Raw genomic sequence first — 23,247 nt, 5'->3', positions numbered from 1 at the left:
ATGACATGGCTGATTTAGAAGGATCTGATGATTGCTTCGAGGATGGATCAGAGAAAACTGTGACATAGATATGCTATGGAAAAAGAAGTGGGGCCAAATATTTAGTGACAAATCCACACGGTGGGAATGCGATGAATGTGAATACACTAAAGAGGGAGGCCCACAAGGTATCCAACAAACCTAGTCATTATTTGGGGCAACTAAATGTTGGGCCTATGCAAGAGTGTGGGCTTGGGAGGCTGCTGGGTGGAGTTTAGGAGCAAGGATCCAGCGGACGCTTGGGACAGCTCCAACAGGAACACGGACGTGAGGCTGGGCCGGGTCGACTGCGTCCTGGCGAATCCGGGTCTGGCAAGAAGCAATGTGGCTCAATCACGAAAGCAATCTACGAGGAATGCTACGTGATGAATCCTTCAGCGAACGGAGAGGCTTACTGCGACGCGCATGAAGAAGGATACTCACGTCCCGGTGCGGTAATGAGAGGCGCAGGTGGTGGGTCTGGCGTGGAAGCAGAGGAAGGGAGCCATGGTCCGGTACAGTGCAACGGCAAAGGAGTGATTAAGGTGGCACGAAAAATGAGGGGTGACCTTGGCGACGAACCGGAAGTGGAGGGGTTTGTTGATGAACCGAGGGCCCGAGCTGAAGATGGAGATCAACACATGTTGGTTCAAGACAATAACGAAAAGGTAAACTATTTGGAAGAGATAGAAGGGGAAGATGAAGGTGTGGGTCAAGACGATGTGAATGACCGGACTACAGAGGATGCTGGATTTGAGACAGAAATTGAAAGCGAAATACCAGATTCTAATCAGAGGGATACACAGACAGGACAGTCAGTAGAAAATAAGGAAACATGGAAGCTAGCAGTGGAGTCAGGTGCGGTTTTTTATGACGATGAAGAAGATATTATGGCGATTCTACAGAGTCAAAATGAAGCTATCACAGCAAAAAGAAAGATGGCAAAACAAAAGGAGAAAGCTAGGAGGAGCAGGCCCAAACAACATAACAAGGTGTGTAGAAATTCTATTAAATGATTTATAGTTGTTGGAATGTTAGAGGCCTAGGAGGGTATGGAAAGTTGAGTATGGTGAAAGAGTTGAATCAGTTGGTGTGATACGGTGGGTTGGGATTTTGTGGAATCAGTTGGTGCCTCTGGCGGTTTATTGTTAATGTGGGATAATTTATTATTTGAACGTTCGAACTGCTATAAAGGGGATGGGTGGTTGTGCGTTGAAGGTGTGCTGACAAAAAATAATTTTAAATGTGCTGTCTGTTTGGTGTATGGTGCACATGTTTGGAGTGAGAAAATGGTGATGTGGGAGGAGTTAAGCTACATTGTGGGTCTATGTCAGGTCCCATTTTGTTTCATGGGAGACTTCAACGAGGTACTACGGTTGGAAGAAAGAAAAGGTGCTGTTAGTTTACCAACATCTGTGGAGGATTTCAAGGAATGGGTACAAGACTTACAGTTAGTAGATTTACCGGTATCGGATCGGAAGTTCACATGGTTTCGAGGTCGATCTTGTAGTCGCATTGATAGGATCTTGGTCAGTTTGGAGTGGCTTGAGGAGTTCCCAGATACTCATTTGAAAGGAGGTCCGAGAGGCCTGTCAGATCATTGCCCATTGATTTTAGAAGATTCTAGACTTTGTGCGGGTCCGAGACCTTTTCGCAGCCTGGATTCTTGGTTTACGCATGAAGGATTTCTAAAGTTGGTAAAGGATGAGTGGAGGAACTTGGGAGATGATATGTTCACAAACAAGCTTAAGGCATTGACAGTATCGCTAAGGAGATGGCATAAGAATAATTTTGGGGACATGGACAGCAGGATAAAGAAGTTTGAGGAAGAGATTAAGAAAATTGATGATATGGTTAGTGCTGGTAGTTATGATGGAACAACAGAGGCTAGATAGAAGGCTCTGGTGTCTTGCTGTGCGAAGTGGTATATCAGAAAGGAGATTCATTGGAAGCAAATGTCCCGATCCCAACATGCTAGAGATATGGACAAGAACACGAGGTACTTCCATAACCTAGCGTCGGCAAGAAGAAGGAATAACAGAATTGATTCTCTAGTGATTAACGAAAGATTGGTACGGAATCAGGCTAGAATAAAGAATGCGATTGTGGGCTTTTATAAAGAACTGTATAGGCAGAAGGATGCTCTGTTGGTTGGGATCCGTGATGGGCTGGTTAAGCAGATTAATGACGAAGAGGCAGCAGTACTAGAGGAAATGCCATCAACTGAGGAAGTACGAGAGGCAGTTTGGGATTGTGAGTTCAGTAAAGCACCAGGTAGTGATGGTTATAATATGAACTTCATAAAGAAATGTTGGGACGAGCTTGATCAGGAGTTTACTGCAGCTGTGTTGGGATTTTTCCAGAATGTGAAGCTACCAATAGATGCTAATATTACCTGGGTTGCATTAGCTCCAAAATTTGTCAGAGCTAAGGAAATCAAGGACTTAAGACCGATTATTATGGTTGGTTGTGTGTACAAGGTGATATCAAAAGTGCTGGTACAAAGAATGCGTTTAGTGATGCCACATCTAGTGGGGGAGACTCAGTCTGCGTTTGTAAAGGGCCAGAAAATACATGATGGTGCCCTCATTGCTTGTGAGACGGTCCAATGGTTGAAGTTGCGAAAGAAGCAGGCGGCAATTGTGAAACTAGACTTTCAGAAAGCCTATGACAGAGTGAGATGGAGCTTTGTGGATATAGTACTCCAGAAGATGGGTTTTGGTCTTAGATGGAGGACTTGGGTGAGGAAATGTGTGACTACAGCATCTATGTCGGTGTTGATCAACGGGTCGCCATCCAAGCCGTTCAAGATGGAGAGAGGACTCAGACAAGGAGACCCCCTCTCTCCTTTTCTGTTCGTTCTTGTTGTTGACGTTCTGCACAAAATGGTGGGGGAGGCGGTAAGAAATGGCTGAATTTCTCCACTGCTGGTGGGAAGGGACAACATAGAATTGTCGCATCTACAATTTGCAGATGACATAATCTTATTTTGTCCACAAGAAACAGAGACGCTTGTGAATTATAAGAGGCTACTGTGTTGCTTTGAGCTAATGTCTGGCCTGAGTATCAACTTCGAGAAGTCGAGCCTAATTCCGGTTAATTGTGAGAGGGATTGGGTGATGAATATGTGTGATCTGTTGGGATGTGCCGAAGTGGTGTTACCTGTCAGGTACTTAAGAATTTCTCTTGGCGCTAACCCTCGGTTGGTGAAGACCTGGAAACCAATCATAGACAAGGTGGAAGACAAGATGAGCTTATGGAAAGCTAGATCTCTCAACAAAGCGGGTAAGCTGGTCCTCATAAAATCTGTTCTCAATAGCCTGCCAATTTACTACTTAAGCTTGTATAAGATGCCAAAGGCGGTTGCAGAAAAGATAATTGGACTGCAGAGAAGGTTCTTATGGAGTAAAGAAGATGGGAATAGCGGGATACCACTAGTGAAATGGGAGGTAGTTCAAGCTCCAAAAAAGCTAGGTGGTTTGGGGGTGGGAGATGCTTTAATTAGAAATGCGTCGCTTCTATTCAAGTGGTGGTGGCACTTCTCAAAGGAGGACTTCCCGCTTTGGAAGAAGATTGTATACTCTTGTAATCAGTTGGACCCAACTATAATGTTGTCAAACCAACCTTTGCCATCAAGAGGGGGCCCGTGGAAAGATATCTGTCAGCTTAATATTAAGGAGCAACATATAAGAGATATGATGATTAGTGGCTTGTCCATGTAGGTGGGAAATGGCAGAAGCACTCATTTTTAGGAGGATGCTTGGGTGCAAGGTGGCTCTTTGAAAGATTGTTTTCCGAGACTCTTTTCTGTTTCAAATCAACAAGGATCCGTAATAGGGGACTGTGGGTTTTGAGATGGGCTAGAGTGGGTGTGGAACTTCCAGTGGAGGAGAGAACTCTTCTAATGGGAGTTACAATTGCTCAATCAACTTCATGACCGGTTACGGGTTGTAAGATTGTCGGTTGATAGAGAGGATTCAGTTGTATGGAAATTTGACAAAAATGTGTTTTTTCTACTAATTCGTTTGTGCAGGTGCTGCAGAAAGAGACCCTCTCAAAGGACATCACTAGCTACAGCTTCACTAGCTCCATCTGGAAAGGCTTGGTTCCTCCAAGGGTTGAACTATTTGCATGGTTTGTTTTGGTAGGCAGGGTCAACACGAGGGAGAGGCTGACTAGACTTGGTATTATTAATCATAATGATAATATATGTGTATTGTGTAAAAAAGACATAGAATTAGTGCATCATTTATTCTTTGCTTGTGAGTTTACATGGCAGGTGTGGTGTGCTTGGTTGACATGTGCGGATAGAGCATGGGTCATTCCGGGGACTAGTAAGGAGTTCTTTGAGAGTTGGACTAGAGGATCAGGTGGCAAGTCTGAGCGAAAGAAATGGCTGACAGGATTTTGTGTAGTTGTTTGGAACATTTGGTTGAAGCGGAATAGCAGAGTATTCCAAAGAGTGGAGACAAATGTTGAAGGCGTAAAGATTAGGTCCTTCTTGAGCTACAGGGAGTGGGGTGGAGTTGATCCGTTTGGTTGTTGATGGCAATGCCGGAGATGACAACGGATTAGACCTTTTAATCTATGTTTATGTCTTGTTTTTTGTTGTACTGTGTAGGTTTGCGGCGGTAATTTGGGGGCAATTTATCAAACAGCTGTGAATGAAAGAATTGGGGCGGTTCAACTTGAGGTTTTCGAGTGCGCAGCTAGACAATTTTAATTTGGGAGGTTTTTATCAAACCCCAACCCGTTCTCTCCCTCCCTAATTGAAACATGGTGAATAACTTCTAAGGGTTCTCTGCCTTTCCCCTGCATTCAAAATCACACCTTTCTCATCTTATCGAGTTTTGGCGTTGCTCAATCTCCTTGCTTCGCCATGTATGTGTATCCTCTCTCACTACCAGTTTAGTCCACCTCTACCTGCGAATCCTGCGAACAAATCTCAATTCAATCCACCACCCACGCACTGCCCTTCGATCGTTCTGGTTGCGACCTAAGTTTCTGAGATCGAGAGAGAAAGCGCGTCTTCCTTCAACACATCTCCTCCGCCAACAACGTCGTTGCTCTCTCCGTTAGCAAACTATCAATTTTTGCACTCTCTTCTTCTTTCCACTCGTTTTCAATTTCTGGTGCTCTTTTTCCTTCCCTTTTTATTCATTTATTTGTTTTTTATTCTGATGTTCTGATTGATTTGCTCTTTGATATAATAATATTTAATGATTTTTAGTTTCTCTTAATTGAATTGTTTCAAATTCTCAAGCATTCCAGGTGTTTGATGAAATACTTATTACTTTTTTTTCTCACTAAATACAGTAATTGATGTTGATTTAGTAAAAGATTATTAATTTGTGAGGGAGGAACAAAATATGAGTGAGGATGATAATAATGATTCCTCAAACATAGTGGTTCTATCTTTTTAGTTTTTGGAATTCCCTTATTTTTATGGATTTTATGAGCTTTAGATTTTATCTTATTTTGCTTAGTAACTGAGAGCTTAATAACCATGTTGTCATTGTATTTTTCTTGCAATCTCTGTAGGCAATCATATGTTTGGAATTGGTTTCTGTTAAAATTATTAAATATAGTTGCTAGCTACTAGTCATTCTATATGGGTTCCGGGAAGATAGGGCTTTGATAGTTAATCCCTTAATCAGTTATGGCAAGGTACTATATTCTTGGCTTGATAGCAGTAATGAAGAGATTGACAGAATTTGGTTATGTCTAGGTGATCATGGGGTGAATGTAATAAAGTAATTGACAAATTTAGTTATGTCTAGAAAATCATGGGTAAATGCAATCAAGAGATTGACTCCTTGATCTAGCTCTGATGTTTAAGTGACCTTTATATTATGACAAAAACATCAATGCCCTTCAATTCGATCACAAACACACATATATTATTATATTGCTCCCAGATAGCATGATACAGCATCAACATTTGCGCCAACTCTTTCTAAAATAGCCTCATTTCCAGCCCCTGGAACAATGCCTAAATATATAAATGAATTTAGTCAACGCTATCTATATGGATTGTTGACAAACTTTGAATAGTCAATGCTAGTGTTGACATGGACTTTAGCGACTTGGTCTTAATCTGATTTAAAAGGGGCATCTATATTATATAGTCATATACAGATGAGAATCATTATATTTCCATATGTGGGAGATATTTCAATCATTAAAAAGAAATACAGTAAAATGTCTGATCCCTTTTACTTTGATTCATGCTTTATTTCAATAGGATCGGAGTAATATGTAATGATTTTGTTTTAACATTGTGACGTTTGGTGAGCACATTTGATTGGGAGGTAATAATTTAGAAAGAAAGAAGCGTAAGAAAATAATAAAAGAGGGTATAGGTTTGCGATAGTTAGATAGGAAGAGAGGGCAGTTATGAAAATTAATAGTAAGTTAAGTGAGCGTATCTGTGTACATAACTCAAAATGAATTTTTAATGCAAATTTGTTAGTAATACTGTAATAGTAATAAGTCAAACATGAAGGACTTATTCTTCGCAAGACATTATGACTCTCTAGTACAACGAAAAATCTACATTAACTACTAAATTAATCAAAAGTATACACTTGAAGGGTGATAATACAATAACAAAAGCAGAAACGTAGCATATAATGTAGCTTTCAAAATAGCTTTTTAAAGATTAACAAAGGAATCAAGACCTTGCAACTTTTTTTCAGTGTCAGAGAAGAATGAAAGAGAGTGAAGCTCAATTGGTACCTAATTGATTTGAACACTATTTGATTTTGAAATGCAATCCACTAAATCGAATAAGAAGTCTCAGAAAAGGAGTGTGCATGTTCATGTATGTTTGTGTGAGAGAGTGAGAAAACGAGCTTATATTCATATACTTAGAGGCATCTACAGGTTGAGTAATCTTGACTTGTCACTGACTAGGAAGTCAGAACAGTTGGTATGAGATCTTCTATGATTGTTTTTTTCCTCTGCTGAAGTTTCTTCTCCCATTGTAAAATCAGACAACCCCATGCACAGTAAGCTAGTTAGAACCCATTTGAAAATTCAAATTGTGAGCATCTGGCTTAATGGACAATGAACGTGTTTTGTCAGTGTTGTGTTACCCATTTCTGCAGTCCAATTCCAAGTTTCTATGTGTTGATTGTGTTTTTTATATATCTTAATTGGTTTTGTCTGATGTCTAAATTTGTTTCTATGTAATTTCTTTTCCTCAAAATTCTATGTAGAGGGTGCCGCCTTCAACTTGAGGTTACTTTTCAGTCTTGAAAAGTTACTTGAGATTTAAAAGTTATTAACTTCCTGCTTGTTCCAGCCTCCCAGAAACTAGGTTGGGACAGTGATAGTTAAAAGTTTTTATTATAGAAGGGGCAAGGGAATTGGTAGATTATTTTTTTTTTTGGTGCATGTGTGGCATTGACATGGATTGTACCAAGTGCTGTAAATAAAATTCATTGGTCTAGGCTGCAGCAGTAAGAGAACTGGATAGCTTTGTCGTGAGTAATTTTTATCATTGTTACTTTCTTTTAATGCCAATTTTTCTATGCTTCCTATCTATTTCTTTGCATTAAATGATTTGTTTTTTTTTTTGTCTAATTTATGTATTCATTAATAGTCTGATGTGGAAAATAACACCTATTACATTGATTTTCCTGGCTGCTATGGTGCCCTGCTTAGAGTCTTCGGGTGTCCTCTCCTTTGATCAGAACTTCGAAAATATGGGTGAGGATGATGACAATGATTCCTCAAACACGGTCATTCTATCTTTTTAGATTTTGGAATTAGCTTATTTTTATGGATTTTTATGAGCTTTGGATTTTATCTTATTTTGCTTAGTAACTGAGAGCTTAATAACTGTGTTGCTTCAAGGAAGATATGTCTAATTGAATTAGCAGTTGTTGAATTTTTTATTAAGCAATTCAAATTATTAATTAATAATGAATTTGTTAACAGGTGATTTTTGTTGCAATTGAAGGGAGCATAAGTGTAAATATAGAAGATTGTAAGAATCGAGTTTGAATTTCGATCACTCCCCCTTTTTGAAACTTTATGCAATTCTTCTAGATCATGCAGTAGTATATACGGAATTGGATGAAGAATTTAGAAAAGGTTTAATGCATTTAAAGAGAAAATTAATCTCGCTGAGGCTAACAAAAGGTTTAGTGCATTTAAAGAGCAGTGTTGCGTTTCAGAGTTTTAAAATTCTTTTTATGTTATTTATCTCTGGTTTTGGGGCAATTTGTAAGGATGAGCTTAGTGGTTTCTCACAGAAGTAGCTAGATTTGGAAATATATTTAAAGATCCACAATGGCACAATCTAGATCAATATTTCTTAAGGTTTGTTTGTTTTACATGGCCTATCACATGATTAAACATTTAAACTATTTTCCATGATTGAAGTCTTAGAATATTAATATTTTACAAACATTTCTCATTAGAATTTTGTGCAAATATTTTTAGATTAGACTTGGACCATGCCTTGGGTGATATGCAATCCACGGAAGAAGCAGAAAAGACAATGTAGGAATGTCTTTCGTGCAATATCTCTGTCAATTTTTGTTATTGCAATTTCTGTTGTCCATTTTCTATTGCTGTTATTGATTTTTGTCTTGCAATTCGGGTCTGTTTGCATTCTGTTGAAAACCTCAAAGAAAAAGAAAAAATAAAAAAGAGATAAAACAATATTCAGATCGAAGCGGAAGCAGCAAAAATGGAGCCGTTCGTCTTCGCCCTCTAGTTTTCGAAGACTTCTCTAATGGAGCTTCTGGAAGGTCAAAGAGAATCGTGTTTTGCTTCACAGGATTCACGACACACCACTCTCTAACTCTTTTTATGCTTTTTGGTATATTCTATTTCTTCTTCTTCTTCTTCTTCCTCTACTTATTCACATTACTTCAAGGTTTTTGCAATTTCAATTTGATTTTCGTTACTTTTTTTTCATGTTTCTATGCTACTTGCAGATCATGTGTTCGATGAAACTAGCACCCATGGCTTCTACGAGCTGCTCGCTAAGGATATAATTCATGCTGTGCTCAATGGCTTCAATGGCATGTTTCTAATATATGAACAAATATGAACGCTAGGAGTAGCAGATCGCATACAATATTTAGAATGGTATACCTTAAACCTATATGTTGATCTTACATTATAATGGTTCTGGATTTTATTATACTCCTTTTTTGAATTTCAGTTATTAGTATATTGTGTTAATTGTAATATTTTTTCATTCTGTATAGATTTATATTGATGTACAAGAGAATGATGCCCAATTTTCTTCCTAAAATAAATACCATCTTAAAAACTTCTACATTTATCACTAATAAGAAATCAAAGAAAAGGTATGATATAGAACAATAAAACAATAGAAAAACAATATGCTGCTAGTACATATTAGTAAGAGTTGCCCTGTTTTGCCACCATGATTGCTTAAATTAATGTGTTACTAGATATTAGAGGATAATGGACTTTGAAACTGTCATATTTTTTTATGAAAGGTTATGAAAGCTAGAATTTGTAAAAATTATATTATAGTTTAAAACTGTCAGTTTTTTTAAGCTTATGTATGATAATTGCGGCGGTTCAAAACTGTCGGATTTTTTAAAAAAAAAACCACCCAAATTTGCGGCAATTTTAAAATCGCCGCAGTTTTTTTTTAAATCCACTCACCAAAATAGTGGCAGTTTTGCAACCGCTACAAAATTAATTATCTGATTTGCAGCGGTTGTGCCAGCGGTTTCTCAAAACCGCCGCAAAATCAAATCTCCACCCCTTAACAAGCAACGCTTGTGGAACCGCTGAAATTTCATTTTGCGGCGGTTTTTAAAAAAACCGCTGCTATTCGGCGTGTCTCTTGTAGTGTGTGGTGTTTTCTCATCTTATGTTATCTCACTTGATTCCTCCCCAAAATCTCTCTGGTGGTCGAGAGCTCTCTACGGTTGGCCCAACAAATGGTATCAGAGCCGATGGTTTAATCGGTCTGATTTTAAGGGGTATTCAAGGTGAAGCATCAAAAGTCTTTCCGGCAAAGGTGGTCCGGGCGGCATGTCCCGCAGTATTTTGCGACGGTGTGATGGACGAATACCCGTGGTGGAGGAGCTAGAAAAAGGGGGAAGTTGATGCTTGATGTGGAGGCTCACACTTGAGGGGGAGATTGTTAATATTGCAAGTGTGAGGAGTGTTGAAGTTAGTCCCACATCAAAGAAAGCAAGAAAAAGTGAGGAGTTTATAAGATGAGAGACCCATTAACTTATTATCTTAAGGTTTTGAGTTAGATGTGATGTCTTCTCATCTTATGTTATCTCACTTGATTCCTCTCTAAAATCTCCTCACAGAAAATTGCATATTTTAAATGTTAACAAATACCATTAGAATACATAAGGTTTAATTACTCTGTTGGTCCCTATAGTTTCACCAAATTTTTAATTAGGTCCCTATACTTTTTTTCCTTTCAATTGGATCCCTACACTACTATAATTTTGTAATTAAGTCCTTCATAGTGTAAAAAATATTAGAGTTAACTGAATATTTATTCGCAAATTGAAGGTATTTATAATTAAAAACTTAATTAAATCTTTGACCGCATACATTCTGGTAAAAATATTATGTAAATTTTAACATTTTTAACATGAAAAGGACGTAATTACAAAATTAAAAGCAGTGTAGGGACCCAATTGAATGGAAAAAAAGTATAGGGACCTAATTAAAAATTTAGTGAAACTATAGGGACCAACAGAGTAATTAAACCAATACATAATGTATGTATACTTGTTAACTACTAAACTCTAAAAATAGTATCCATTTTAATTTTGAACTAAATTAAACTTTCACACTAATAACTTGAAAAATAAAAAAAGCTAAGACTAAAAAATACTCCTATTTATTGATAGCTACTAATCAATCCATTAGCGCTAATAAAAGCACAAGAATTTCCTCATTGGCTAGTGGCTACAATTACTCCCCGCGCATGCACCCTTCTTTATTCCATGATAATAACATCTATTATTTTAGGTCTACAAGATTTTATAATAATATATTAATATAGATCCCTAGAATAAAAATAAGTATAGTATGCTAAACAAATAAAATACTCGAAATAACCACTGATGGATGTCTTAAATTTTTATACGAACAAAGTTTACGGATCATTTTTAGTTATTAGTTTAATATAATTTTTTAATTTAACAATTTAATAATATACTTTTATTTTATATTTTTAAATATTATTGATTAACTATTAATTAAAAAAATAAATATTTACTGATCTTCTAATATTTATTATTTTAAATATTTTTAAAAGGTTGAGATTTATTTGATTTGTATTTTTTTTATTTTGTAAGAAAAATAAAAATAATAAAAAATGTTTTCATAAATAATTTTAAAATAATAATAAAAAATAAAAAATAAAAACTAAAACTTAGGTTATATTATTGAATTAATAAGGAATGAATCGAAAAAGTCAATTGTGTGTATCATCCTATTGCTTCTAGGTGGGACAAAAAAAAAAAGTTTAGATTGTGACCACAGCTTAGGCATGCAGGTAGAGATATCAGAAATCAGAATAATAATAATGCATGAAAAAAAAAAAAGATATTTGGAATTTTGGACAGGTTAAAAATTAAATTATTACAAATAGGCAAAGATTAATAAGTTCAGCTAGCCAAAGAAAACCTGTAACACAAAAGCCAGAAATAATGTAGAACATAATTTAATATGCTTTTATTATATAGATACTAATTTTATTATATTTAATTAAGACACATTATTATTGTAGTATTATAAATATATGAAATTGATTAGGAGTCTTTCGCTATAAGGCATTTCATTTCAATTATTGGCTATAATAATTAATTATAAATATAAGACTTATCTTGAATATTTTCAAAGCAAGAGAAAAGACTACAAGAATAATCATATTCACTAAATTGTAAGAAGAGAACTAATAATCCAATATTGAAACGTGTTATTTGCTTGTTGCTTAAGTGAAGAGATTGTAGGGTTGGAAGGACTACAATTCATTTGTAGGGTTTTTGCATTGCTTAATTAGTTGAATTTTGTCAAAGGATTATAATTTAAATGACATAATTTTTTTATTATCACTTAAAAGTTTTGAATTTGAATCTTATTCCTAATTTAAAAAAAAAATTAGTTAGAAACTTATTGAGACCAATCTTCTTTCTTATCCTTTATTTTTTAATACCAGTTCCTCGATCCAAATTAAACCTTTTTAAAAAAAAACAACACTTTTCATTCAAATATTTAACGCTTCATTAATTAGTAATACACGTGAAAGAAAGAAAGAAAGCATCTCAATTTAAATTATCGGTAATGTGTGCAAGAAAAAAAAAATATATCAAAATTTAATTATTAATTATTATTAAAATTAATAAATATTAAATAAAATTACTTATTTTTAATTAATTTTTTTGTTATTAAATATTTTCGTTAAATTATTGTATTTATATGTGACAAGTGAAAAATAATAATGGCTTATAAACGATAAAGTTTCAGATCTTTTTAATGCAATACGTCAATTATTGATTGTATAGCAAAAATAAATAATTTTACCTATAGAATTTCAGAATTAAAGGAGTATGATACAACGTATGTAACTCTAGCATTTAGTTTTTTGGAGCTCTTAAGAAGTAAGAACTCAAGTTCATTAAATGAATTCCAGATATATAAATCATAAAATAAAAATCTCTATAAATAACACTTATTAGGACTTAAAAAAAGAAATATATTTTCGTAAATTTTTATTGTAAAGTATGATTTATATTATACAAAACTTCTCATATTAGTCATATATACCATGTAAGATCATATTTTATAAAATCACCTAAAAATTTTGAGAGAATTCATCCCTATTAAAAGGATAATAATTGCAAATGTACCTTCTATTTCTCAAATTGATTGGCTCTATATTTTTACAATTTAAAATTCATAAAATTAAATATTTATTTTAATTCTTAAATATTTTAAAGAATAAATTATTGTCATAAAACTAAAAATGTTCAAGGTATTTCTAGTAACAATTTTTTTCTTAAAGTAATCATGATGTGAGCCATAGTCAAAATTCTCTTTTATTTTTTTTAAAAGATAATTTTTTTAGAAATTATGTATTTTTAAATTAAAAATTCTAAAATATATTTACACGTACTACATACAATATTAAAGTCATTTGATATGAACAGATTTTAGTGTTTATTTTTCTAACAAAATAATAATTTTATTAATATAAATTATAGCTACTTAGACCCAAATAAGTGCCTTTCAATAGAAAATTTATTTATTTCATTAATAATCTATGGATTAATGTAAGTTGGAAAAGAAAATACGTACTCGATTAAATATTTTCAAGTATTTTTTTAATTAATATATGGAATAAAAATGAAATATTTATTTGAGATAGAACTCATTATTAACTAAATAAATTTAATTTTTTTATTACATTTTATATTAATATTTAAAGGAATATTTTAGTTAATTATCTTTTTATTTTAAATTTTAAATGAGCTGGATATATTTTTTTTCTTAAAAAATTATAATTTATATGAATGATGTTATATGTACAAGTTTTTTTTAACCAAATTTAACTAAGTTGGTGCGAAGTCAAGTGAAACAAAATGCATGCATACATCACTATTCCTTATTTTTCGCGCTTTTTGCAGCATACACATAATCTTTGTTGGAGAGCACAAAAACTTATTTATATAGCACACAAATTTTTGAAACTTAACACACAAAATTTTACACATAACGTGAACTTGATGTAGTACAAATATTTTTACGCATAGCACATATATTTTTGTATATAGCACACAAATCTTTGCACATAGCACAATTTTTTGAGCGAATGTATTTTATTAGTTAGATGAGTCAATGTTCTAGATATGTAGTTCTAAACGAATGCACATAAAAAATTATATGCTATGCAACAAGATTTTTATATTGTTCACACAAATTTATGTTATATGTATTTTATTGGTTGAGTGTCAATGTTTTGGGCATATGATCCTTAAAAAAATTTTGTACTGTATACTAAAATTTGTGTGCCGTACACAAAAATTTATGTGTTGTGTATCAAAATTTATGTGCTCTAATTTTTTACACATTTATAAGAGAAGAAAATGAAGATGATAAGGACGTTGATAATGATAATAAAAGAGGATGACGAGAAAAAAAAAGAAAAAAAATTAACAACAATAACAATATCAACAATAACATGAAAAAAATAGTCGACAACGGTGGCGGCATTGATGATGACGACGACTTTAAAGAAAAAAAAAAGAAGAAGGAATGTGACGATCGTTAAAGAAAAGAGAAAGTGGTGCGGATTTTTATTTTTAAACAACTTGGTTAAATTTAGTTATAAAAAAGCTTGGACACTAGTATTTTTGAACTTATATTACCTTTAATATCATAATATTTTTTAAGAAATATTATATTCTTATTTTCTGTGAGCTACATTGGAATTTGTTCAAATAAAATTAAATTAGATTGGTCGAGTAGTTAGTTTTTTTATTTATTTAAATAAGAGTAAAGTATATTTTTTGTCCCTAAAATTTGACAAAAATTTCAAAAATATTCTTAAGTTTTATTTTGTTTCAATTTTGTCTCAAAAGTTTTCGATTTACATCAAATATACCATTGACGGCTAATTTTTCGAAAAACTTAAGACCAATTCAACAACAAGAACAACCCTCAACACAAGCAAATTAAGTATCATTTTCATGCATTATTGTTAGATTGATCTTAAATTTTTTAAAAATTTAGCTGTTAGGGGTATATTTGATGCAAGTCGAAAACTTTTGAGACAAAATTGAAACAAAATAAAACTTAAGGATATTTTAAAATTTTTTGCCAAATTTCAAGAACAAAAAATATACTTTACCTCTTTAAATAAATGTCAAAAGTTTGAATACTGCATTGTATTGTATACACTACAATCTATTGTCTATCAACAAACCATTAAATAGAATTTCAGATCAATCCTTAGCATAAACTCACGATAACTAATTGGTGAAAATTCACATGTAATAGTCTTTATATAAACTAATAGTTGAGAATTAATAAATAATAATTTATTTAAATTATTTAAAAGTTTTTAATTATTAACTTAACATAAAGATTATTACACGTAAATTTTTTTATCTAATTATGTATGTATTGTCATATTAATAAAAATAATAATTTATAAATTTATTATTTAAAATTTATCAAAACACATCATATTAGTAAATGAAGCCGGGTTTATGAAGGGTTTCCTATGGGATCTGTTTGGCCATTTCACCCGGTTTCATCCATAATCACACCTTCACCCACAAAGATTCCTTCATTCTGCAATCTGCACAGAAGAGAACACTACACACAAATCTTCAAAGATACTCGTAACAACACAAAAGAGGTAACACTCTTCCTTCACAATTCACTAAAACACATTACATTATCTTCTTTTCTTCTTCTTCACTTTCACTCACTCACTGTTTTTTAGTGTTTCAACATGTTCACATAAACACACTCTTTCCATGACTTCCAAAACGCACCGTTTTGCCAGCTGTCACCGCCACCCTACCAAACCTGTTACCGGTTTCTGCGCTTCTTGCCTCCGTGAACGCCTCGCCGGCATTGAATCCTCCTCCGACGATCCTCCTCCCCCCGCTACCCAAGGACATCGCTCCCGCCGCTCGCCGGAGCTCCGTCGCACCAAATCATGCTCCGGCAGTGGTCCTCTCCCGTCATCCTCCTCCGCCGACGTCGTTCCACGGCGTCGGTCCTGCGAGGTCCGACTGCCTGCTGCGGCGACATCCCGGAACAAGCTTTCGGACCTCTTCGACATTGACGATGGCGACGAGAAGAAGCGCCCGAATCGGAACCTCGACGTCGATTCGCGATTCGAGATAACTGTGGAGGAGCGTGAGAACGGTGGCAATGAGGCGGTAAGGGTTTGCGTCGATGATTTTGTTTCAGACGAAGATTATGAAGAGACGAAGACGATGAAGGAGTTCATAGATCTCGAATTGCGGAGAAGGAAGAACGCTGGGAGAGATTTGATCGACATTGCGGGGAGTTTCTGCAAGAGATTGAGAAAATGGAGGCGGAAACGTAAATCGAAGGAGAACACTGCCACCGCCGCCGACGATGACGGCGGAGGACGCGGTGGCGGTAATGGACCCTGCGGTTTGGATAGTGATGTGATGAGAGGGTATAGGGAGACTCAATCGGAGGTTGGAGAGTACGGATTTTTGCGGAGAAGGTCGTGTGACACTGATCCGAGATTGTCTGTTGATGTTGATGCAGGAAGAATGTCGTTGGACGATTCGAGGTTGTCGTTTGAGGCGGCTCGAGCTTCTTGGGATGGCTATTTGATTGGGAGAACATCGTGTGCAAGGTTCTCTCCAATGGTTCATGTTAATGAGAGGGTTTTGGAGGAGAATGAGGAGGAACAAGAGGTGGTGAGTTTGGAAAGTGGTGGAGAGAATTGTCCTGGTGGTTCTTCTCAGACCAAAGATTACTATTCCGATGCGATGAATCAGCAGCGGAGGAGGAGGAGTTTTGACAGGTCAAGCTCTAGGAGGAAGCAATCAATGGCAGATGTTGATGAATTGAGAGTGTTGTCCAATGCCAAGGTTTCCCCTGCAACCAATGAGTTGTTCTATGGGGCAAAGGTGCTGATAACTGATCAGAACGATTCACAGAATGAGAACTTGAATGGTCATGTTCAGTCTGCTTTTGCAATGATGTCTGGTTCTAAGAATGTCCATGATGTTGCAAATGGGGTTAATAATCAAAAAGGGTTGAATAAGTTCCATAAGTGGGTCAAGAAGTTGAACAAGTTGGGGTTGGTGCAGAGGAAAAGGGAAGCTAAGGCGGTAGAAGAAGAGCGTGGATCAGGAGACACGGTTGTTAATAAGCCGGTCACCGAGTCTTGGCAGAAGCTGAGGAGGGTGGTTAATGGAAACACGAGCGAGTCTGTTAGCCAGAAGCTTATTCGAAGTTACAGTGTTAGCTGTAGAAATCCCTGTAGAACAGATGGTTTAGTCAATGGATTTGTCGGTACTCCAGAGACCAATGGCAGTATTTTGAATGGAAGAAAAGAGTTTACACTTCAAAGGAACCGAAGCGTTAGTTATTCACCGGGTAATGTTGACACCGGCTTGTTAAGGTTCTATTTTACTCCTTTGAAGAACTATAAGCGAAGCATTTCAGGAAAGAGTAGCTCAAAGGATTAGAATGCAATGGCCAAAAATGTCTTGAAAAGCTGTTTGTAAGAGCATATCTGGTCTGAACTCTTGTTGTTCAAGAGAGAAAAGTACATCACATTGTTACATTCTGGTTTCTATTTTTAGAGTGATGTTGGGAGCAGAAATAGGTATACTTTTCCATATGCAATTGGCACGGTAAACTTCTGATTGCAACACTGCTAGGATTAATAAGTCTACAATAGTTGAATTTTGCTAGAGTTTATTGCAACATAACTTTTTAATTTAGGCAAGAAGATAGTTACTAAGTTCTCAAAAAGTTTGTTTATATTTTCTACTTTATCTTTCAGCTATGTTATTGTCATAGATCTCATGAACTAGAGCTAATTGGTTATACAAACTTCCTTGTTAGATAATATTTGTTCAGGGCTCTGAAATGTCCATATCCTGCTTCTTGGTTATAAAAATTTGAAGTTAGAAACATTGGCATCAAGGTATCTATTCCATTGGCTACTGATATGGTAATTTCTTTTATTTAGATTTATCACGTTGTCCATAAAATGTGGAGCATGCAGGCAATTTGCATAAGAGGAAGATTGATTAAGAATTTTAATCTTGTCTATCTTGTCAAGCAAGAGCTTGAAAGAATTTAAATTGCATTCTTTTAAGGGGTACTGTTGAATTGCATTGCTTAAAACTATAGTTCCAATGATTGGTACTGGTTTTTCATCTTTTGTATGAATGCTGGTTTTTCCAACTTATCATTTAAGATGATTTGTGCATGCTGTTGCTAACTTGATAACTTTTTCTTTCATTGCATTCTAGTGTACTTCTTTTATTCATTACTTTATTTATTTATTAATCTAAATGGCTCAAAATTGAGGATGGCATACTGAGAATCTATATTACCTCCATTGGACATCAAAGCTTTTATGTTGTTTTACCTAGCTTTTCTCTAACTTTATTCTCATTAAATTAATGTGCTGCTTCGGGTATATTTGAAACATGGACATAGATTTGTAAATAATTGAATTTGATTTACTTCAGAGTCTGATATCTTAGTCAGGCCAATCTGTATTTTCGGTTATGTTAAAAGTAAATATCTGCTATTAATAAAGATGATAATTATTTACAGTTTTAGAAGCAATACTGAGTGTGCTGTTCTTCTATAGGTTTACTAAATTGTATTTAGTATTTAAACTTTTATAATATAATGTTGTTGATATCTCTCTGCAACTGTTTTGATATATATGTCCCGGTGTAGCTGTTATCTGGTGAACTATCTTATGCTTAAAGTCCATACTCCAATTATTTGCCATGAAGGTTTTTCTGCATATATGTACTTCAACCACTGATAGTTACTCAGAAACTTCTTTTTGAATTTTTCATCATTTTGTTGATAAAAAAAGGTGGCACAGCTTCAGATCTTGACTGGTAGCTAGGAAGATTTGATTTAAACATTGGTCGGTTGATTACTTTGCCTAAAGTGCTTTCACTTTTTTGCCACTATTTCAACAACATTTTGACCATATAACATTATGATGATGAATCAGAAAAAGACATATCTCACTCATGAAAATGTTTTAATCACATACATGTTCTTCAATTTCAAGTTTTTAAAACCATCATTTTGTTCATCGTCCCACATAACTTGTTTGCCAGAAATGCTTCATGTTGTGTTTTCTTCCTTGATTCCTTGGAATGTTTCCTTCCTTGAGATCTTCCAAATTTAAAAATTTTACTCGAATCTATGAAACTGTTCTCCTAAGTTTTAAACGAATATAAATTCAAATATATAATTTATTTTCAAAAACATCAAAAAGATAGATCAAGACTGGATTCTGAGCGTCTTGAAACTTTGGCAACTACTTTTCATAGTACTAGTGCATTGGTGCACCACTGAGTTACAATAATGGATTCCATGCTTAAATTTTTTCCCCATTGAGGTTCTCTTCTTCTTTTTATTTACTTGTGATGAAGAGAAATGTCTCCTTTTAGCAATTCACTTGTAATTATACTCGTTCTATACTATCTTGTAATCATAGTTTGACTAACTTTCTCTATAATCTTTTAACAACTGATCATATTATTGTTGCCCTACGTGACATCGAAATTCAAAAGCTGACGCTAAAGGTAATGCCAAATAATCACGCCTATCGGACTTATGAACAAAGCAACAATGACCCACTTGACAATTTTGTTCCATTCATATTACCTGATCTTGTAAATATGAAAGTGAGAAAAAAAAAAAAAGCTAAACGCACATAGTGAATTGAAAGTTGATACTAATCATTTTTTCCCTCCATTTATCACCATTCAATGCATATTCACTAAACCCAGATTAGTAATCAACTCAGCCAAAACATAGGGTTATTAGTGAACCCACCACCAATGAATCACTGGTCAAACTGGTTGAATTCTATTTAATTAGATAAATATACAAACATAAATGGTTGTAGAGGAGGGGTAACACACCTTGAAATTTTTGAATTATTTCCAACCTCAAATACAGTGTCGTTCTAGCCTTCGAACCAGTCCGGCTTGATCTCAAAATAGGCCGTTCATTCCAGGTTTGCCGGAGTTGTGTGCATATCCGATCTAATTGGAGAACCGAATAAAACAAGCAGCTAGTACACCGCCGTTCGGACCAAATGGCCGATCCGGTCCAATTTTGTTCGGACCAAATGGCCGATCCGGTCCAATTTTGATAACGATTCAATGTTAAACATTTATTTATACACAGAAAAGTATTACTTCACTACTAACCATGCATTATGTTTCCTAACATGTTGTGTTCTACTCTAGTCACAATCAAGTTCACAAATGAAATGGCATTTGCCATTTGCATTGCATTGAATTGTATTCATTCCACATCAATTCCCTTCTCTTGAAGCTCAGAAACAACCTCATTCCTCATCTTCATCCACAACTTCTGTGCTTCCTGCTCAAACTTCTTGCCATCTAGCTCCTTATCATTCTCAACCATCCCTTTTAAACCAATCTTTGTTCCAATATCAGAAACAAACTCCTTCATTTCTTCTAAATTGCTGGCCAATGGGAACTGTTGGTGCTGTTTATGGTCTAGCTCCTGCTCTTCCTCTGGCCGTTGCTGGTTATCGGCTCGCTCCTGGTCTACCTTCAGCTGAGGCTTCAACTTTGAAGCTCCACCATTGTAAAGCCAAAAACCACCCATTATGGTGTAGGTGCAAAGTAGGGCTTTCCCAACTTGTTTCCAAAAGAAGTAATCTTCACTTTCAAACCCAATTTTCTTCAGGTATTTCTTGGCATGCATTGAACTCAGCATCTTGAAACCTGAAATCAACGAAACACAGTGTAGAATAAGTTCAAAAGAAACAGAGAAAGAGAAAAAAAAATTAAAGGAAAAAGAGCATCGAAGTTTTCGTTCAGACATTTCATCGAGCAGTTGGTAACAAAATTTGGAGTTATATTGAAAAAACATAGCTCCCCAAGCAACATTTAAATCATGTTTCACTTCAAAAAAATTACTTGTTACTGTTTTATTAACATAATCTAAAATAGAAAACAGCAAAAAGTGATATTTTTTATACTAATTAAAATTAAAAATAGAAGAGAAAAGTAGAAACCAAACACATCTTGAAGAAATGGTTTAAGAATAATTGATTGAAAGATACCTGTTTTGGGGTCCTGAAAACGCTTGGGGAACATTTCAAAGGTCCAAGTTCTAGTCTTTGATTTTGGGTGGGTGGGAGTGGGAGTTTTTTGTGTCACCCTTCAAAATCATAAGTTCATAATTCAAATGTGGAAAAGTTATTTTATAAATAAAAAAAGGGATGAATTTCATTACTTCCAAATTAATAACACTGATTTCTCTTAATAACACTTATATCCTCTTTTCAAATTACTCACAACTTCTAAGACAAAAAATAAGGTTTTTTTTTTTTTTTTTATGGGAAAGTTAATATTATAATACATTTATTAAAAAGGATAAAAAAAATTTCCTAATGGTAACCTTAACTAATGCTCTAAAAATATTTGTTATCAAAAACATATTTAAATATACAAAAGCATAGTTGTCAGAACCGAACCGATAATCGAACCGATCAAATCACTGGATTACTAGATTATTGGTTCAATCGGTGGGTTATTGGTTAAACCGTTTGATCCGGTCCTATGTAAATAAAAAATAAAAAATAGTCAAAAGTTTAAAATTAAAATTTAAAATACATATTTTTACTAACATTTTAAAAAATATCAAGTTATTTTAAAACAATATGAAACATGAACAATAAATATTTTGTTATTTTTACTCTATCACAAATATTTTTATTTTGTTTTTATATTAAAATAACTATTATTTTTAAATTTTAATAATTTATTAATTAGTTTATATTTATTATACTATTATATACTACAAGTATTTATTAAAAAATAATATTAATAGATATTATATAATTATAAAAAAATAAGTGAGTTTATAATTATTGTTAAATAAAAATATAATTAATTTAAAAATGAGTGATTTTATAATTAAAATTAAAATAAATTAAATAAAAGTAAACTATTTGATAAAAGATATCTATATATATTATAATTTGCATAAATTTTAATAGAAAACACGCTAGCCTGGTGGTTGTGGAGTCTTTTAGTTTTTTTGAGGGCAAGGGTTCGATTCCTTGTACGGTCCAAGCACCGGACCGAACCGATATATAATCCGATTCACCGATTTTCCAGTTGAACCAATCAGTCCGGTCTGATTTTGTTAACAATGTACAAAAGGGTAATTAATAATACAATTTTTTTTGCTCATGTTGAAAAAGAAAAAGGAGAAAATTGATAACTTTGAGAATTGAGAGTACACCTATGATGTACAGACACCGTCACACCGACACGATTACGGTACGACACAGAATACGTGGACACACGAATTCTAAATTTTTATAAGATACGGAGACACAATATATATATAAAATATAAATTATATTTAGATAAATTATAATGATATTTTGATATTTTATTGATATTAAAATATTTTAATTTTTTAATTATATAAAGTATTTAAAATATTTTTTGTTTTAATAAATAATAATATATGCTATTTTTAAACTCATTTAAAAAACACAAGTTAAGAATAAGGCTGAACATGTTAATATATGATAGTATTTAATTGTGTTTAAATTGTTCAGAAAAGAATTTTTTTATTTAAGTGTGTCCAAACATGTTCACATATTTTTTTTTAATTTTTTATTAAAATATGGTTAGACACAAAAAATACGCGTATTAAATAATTATCGTATCCAAAATGTGTCCGTCGTGCAAATAAGGCAATTCAACAAAGTGTTATGAAATGAAGTAATATTATCAATTTAGAAATAACAATATTTAACTCCTAAAACAATCAGATTATGTTGGCTAAATTTTTGTAGAAATATTAGGGGGGCAAATTCAACTAACTACATAAGTACCTAGGCTTGATTTTCAATTTTTGTTAAAAAAGAAAAAAAGAAAGAAAAAAAATACAGATATTGACTAAATATTAGCTAAAATTCTGTTATTCATTTAAATTTATATAATTGTTTACAATTAAACTAAAGTTATCAACGACTTATAATTAAGTGGAAGAATTTAAGTTGAATTAAAATTTTTAAAAATTGCTAATATGAATACAAAATTACTTGCATAAATTAATGAATGAAAGACTATCACTACTAGAAACTACAAAATTATAAAGAAATTTCTCAAAATTTGACAAGTCAACAAAACTAGTTAAAAACATATCGTATGACCACTCAAGTCTTTGAAAATCAAGAAAATTCAATACAAATTTTATCTCTTGCATTTTGAAAGCAACATCAACACTAATGTACACACTTAACAATTAAGTTATTCAAAAATATTTGTCTACACAAAGCACCTGTATTATTTTTCTTAAGAAAAGTTACCATAAGAATGTGAGTAATATTGAGAGTTTCCACTTTTTTTTCCCTATTAAACGAGTTACTAAAAAGTAAAAATATATATTTTATTGTTGTAGTGTTGTTCATTTTCCTAATATATTGTT

General features: G+C 33.7%; 3 protein-coding genes across 4 annotated transcripts; 2 read left to right on the top strand and 1 right to left on the bottom strand.

Moving 5' to 3' along the window:
• Nucleotides 1-1,307: 1,307 nt before the first annotated feature.
• Nucleotides 1,308-1,913, top strand: LOC148575608 (uncharacterized). Its single transcript, XM_088502448.1, has one exon. The coding sequence runs from the start codon at nucleotides 1,308-1,310 to the stop codon at nucleotides 1,911-1,913; it is 606 nt and encodes a 201-aa protein (XP_088358574.1).
• Nucleotides 1,914-15,274: 13,361 nt separating this feature from the next.
• On the top strand, nucleotides 15,275-17,700 carry LOC107609533 (protein OCTOPUS-like). The gene is made up of 2 exons (XM_016311565.3): nucleotides 15,275-15,412; nucleotides 15,500-17,700. Exon 2 carries the CDS (start codon nucleotides 15,534-15,536, stop codon nucleotides 17,235-17,237), a length of 1,704 nt encoding a protein of 567 aa, XP_016167051.2. The 5' UTR covers nucleotides 15,275-15,412; nucleotides 15,500-15,533; the 3' UTR covers nucleotides 17,238-17,700.
• Nucleotides 17,701-19,475: 1,775 nt separating this feature from the next.
• Nucleotides 19,476-20,983, bottom strand: LOC107616289 (uncharacterized). Of its 2 annotated transcripts, none has more exons than XM_016318267.3 (2): nucleotides 20,861-20,983; nucleotides 19,476-20,519 (listed from the first exon to the last, which is right to left on the bottom strand). In XM_016318267.3, exons 1-2 carry the CDS (start codon nucleotides 20,892-20,894, stop codon nucleotides 20,071-20,073), a joined length of 483 nt encoding a protein of 160 aa, XP_016173753.1. In that variant the 5' UTR covers nucleotides 20,895-20,983; the 3' UTR covers nucleotides 19,476-20,070. The 2 variants fall into 2 exon arrangements, with proteins under 2 accessions (XP_016173753.1, XP_088357049.1); XM_088500923.1 differs by lacking the exon at nucleotides 20,861-20,983 and adding an exon at nucleotides 20,618-20,784 and having other exon boundaries at nucleotides 19,927-20,519.
• Between the last annotated feature and the right edge of the window lie 2,264 nt (nucleotides 20,984-23,247).

The sequence above is a fragment of the Arachis ipaensis genome, chromosome B1, assembly GCF_059453495.1.
Source record: "Arachis ipaensis isolate K30076 ecotype BB chromosome B1, ASM5945349v1, whole genome shotgun sequence".
NCBI classification, from domain to species: Eukaryota; Viridiplantae; Streptophyta; class Magnoliopsida; order Fabales; family Fabaceae; genus Arachis; species Arachis ipaensis.
This window is presented reverse-complemented; position numbering and strand designations above follow the sequence as displayed.

Bases quoted from the DNA above. Each gene is read 5' to 3' on its own strand.
- LOC148575608 (XM_088502448.1), top strand. From the start codon at position 1,308: ATGGTGATGTGGGAGGAGTTAAGCTACATTGTGGGTCTATGTCAGGTC.
- LOC107616289 (XM_088500923.1), bottom strand. From the start codon at position 20,684: ATGTTGCTTGGGGAGCTATGTTTTTTCAATATAACTCCAAATTTTGTT. The intron at 20,520-20,617 runs GTCTGAACGAAA...CGTTGATTTCAG, and splicing joins TACCAACTGCTCGATGAAAT to GTTTCAAGATGCTGAGTTCA.
- LOC107609533 (XM_016311565.3), top strand. From the start codon at position 15,534: ATGACTTCCAAAACGCACCGTTTTGCCAGCTGTCACCGCCACCCTACC.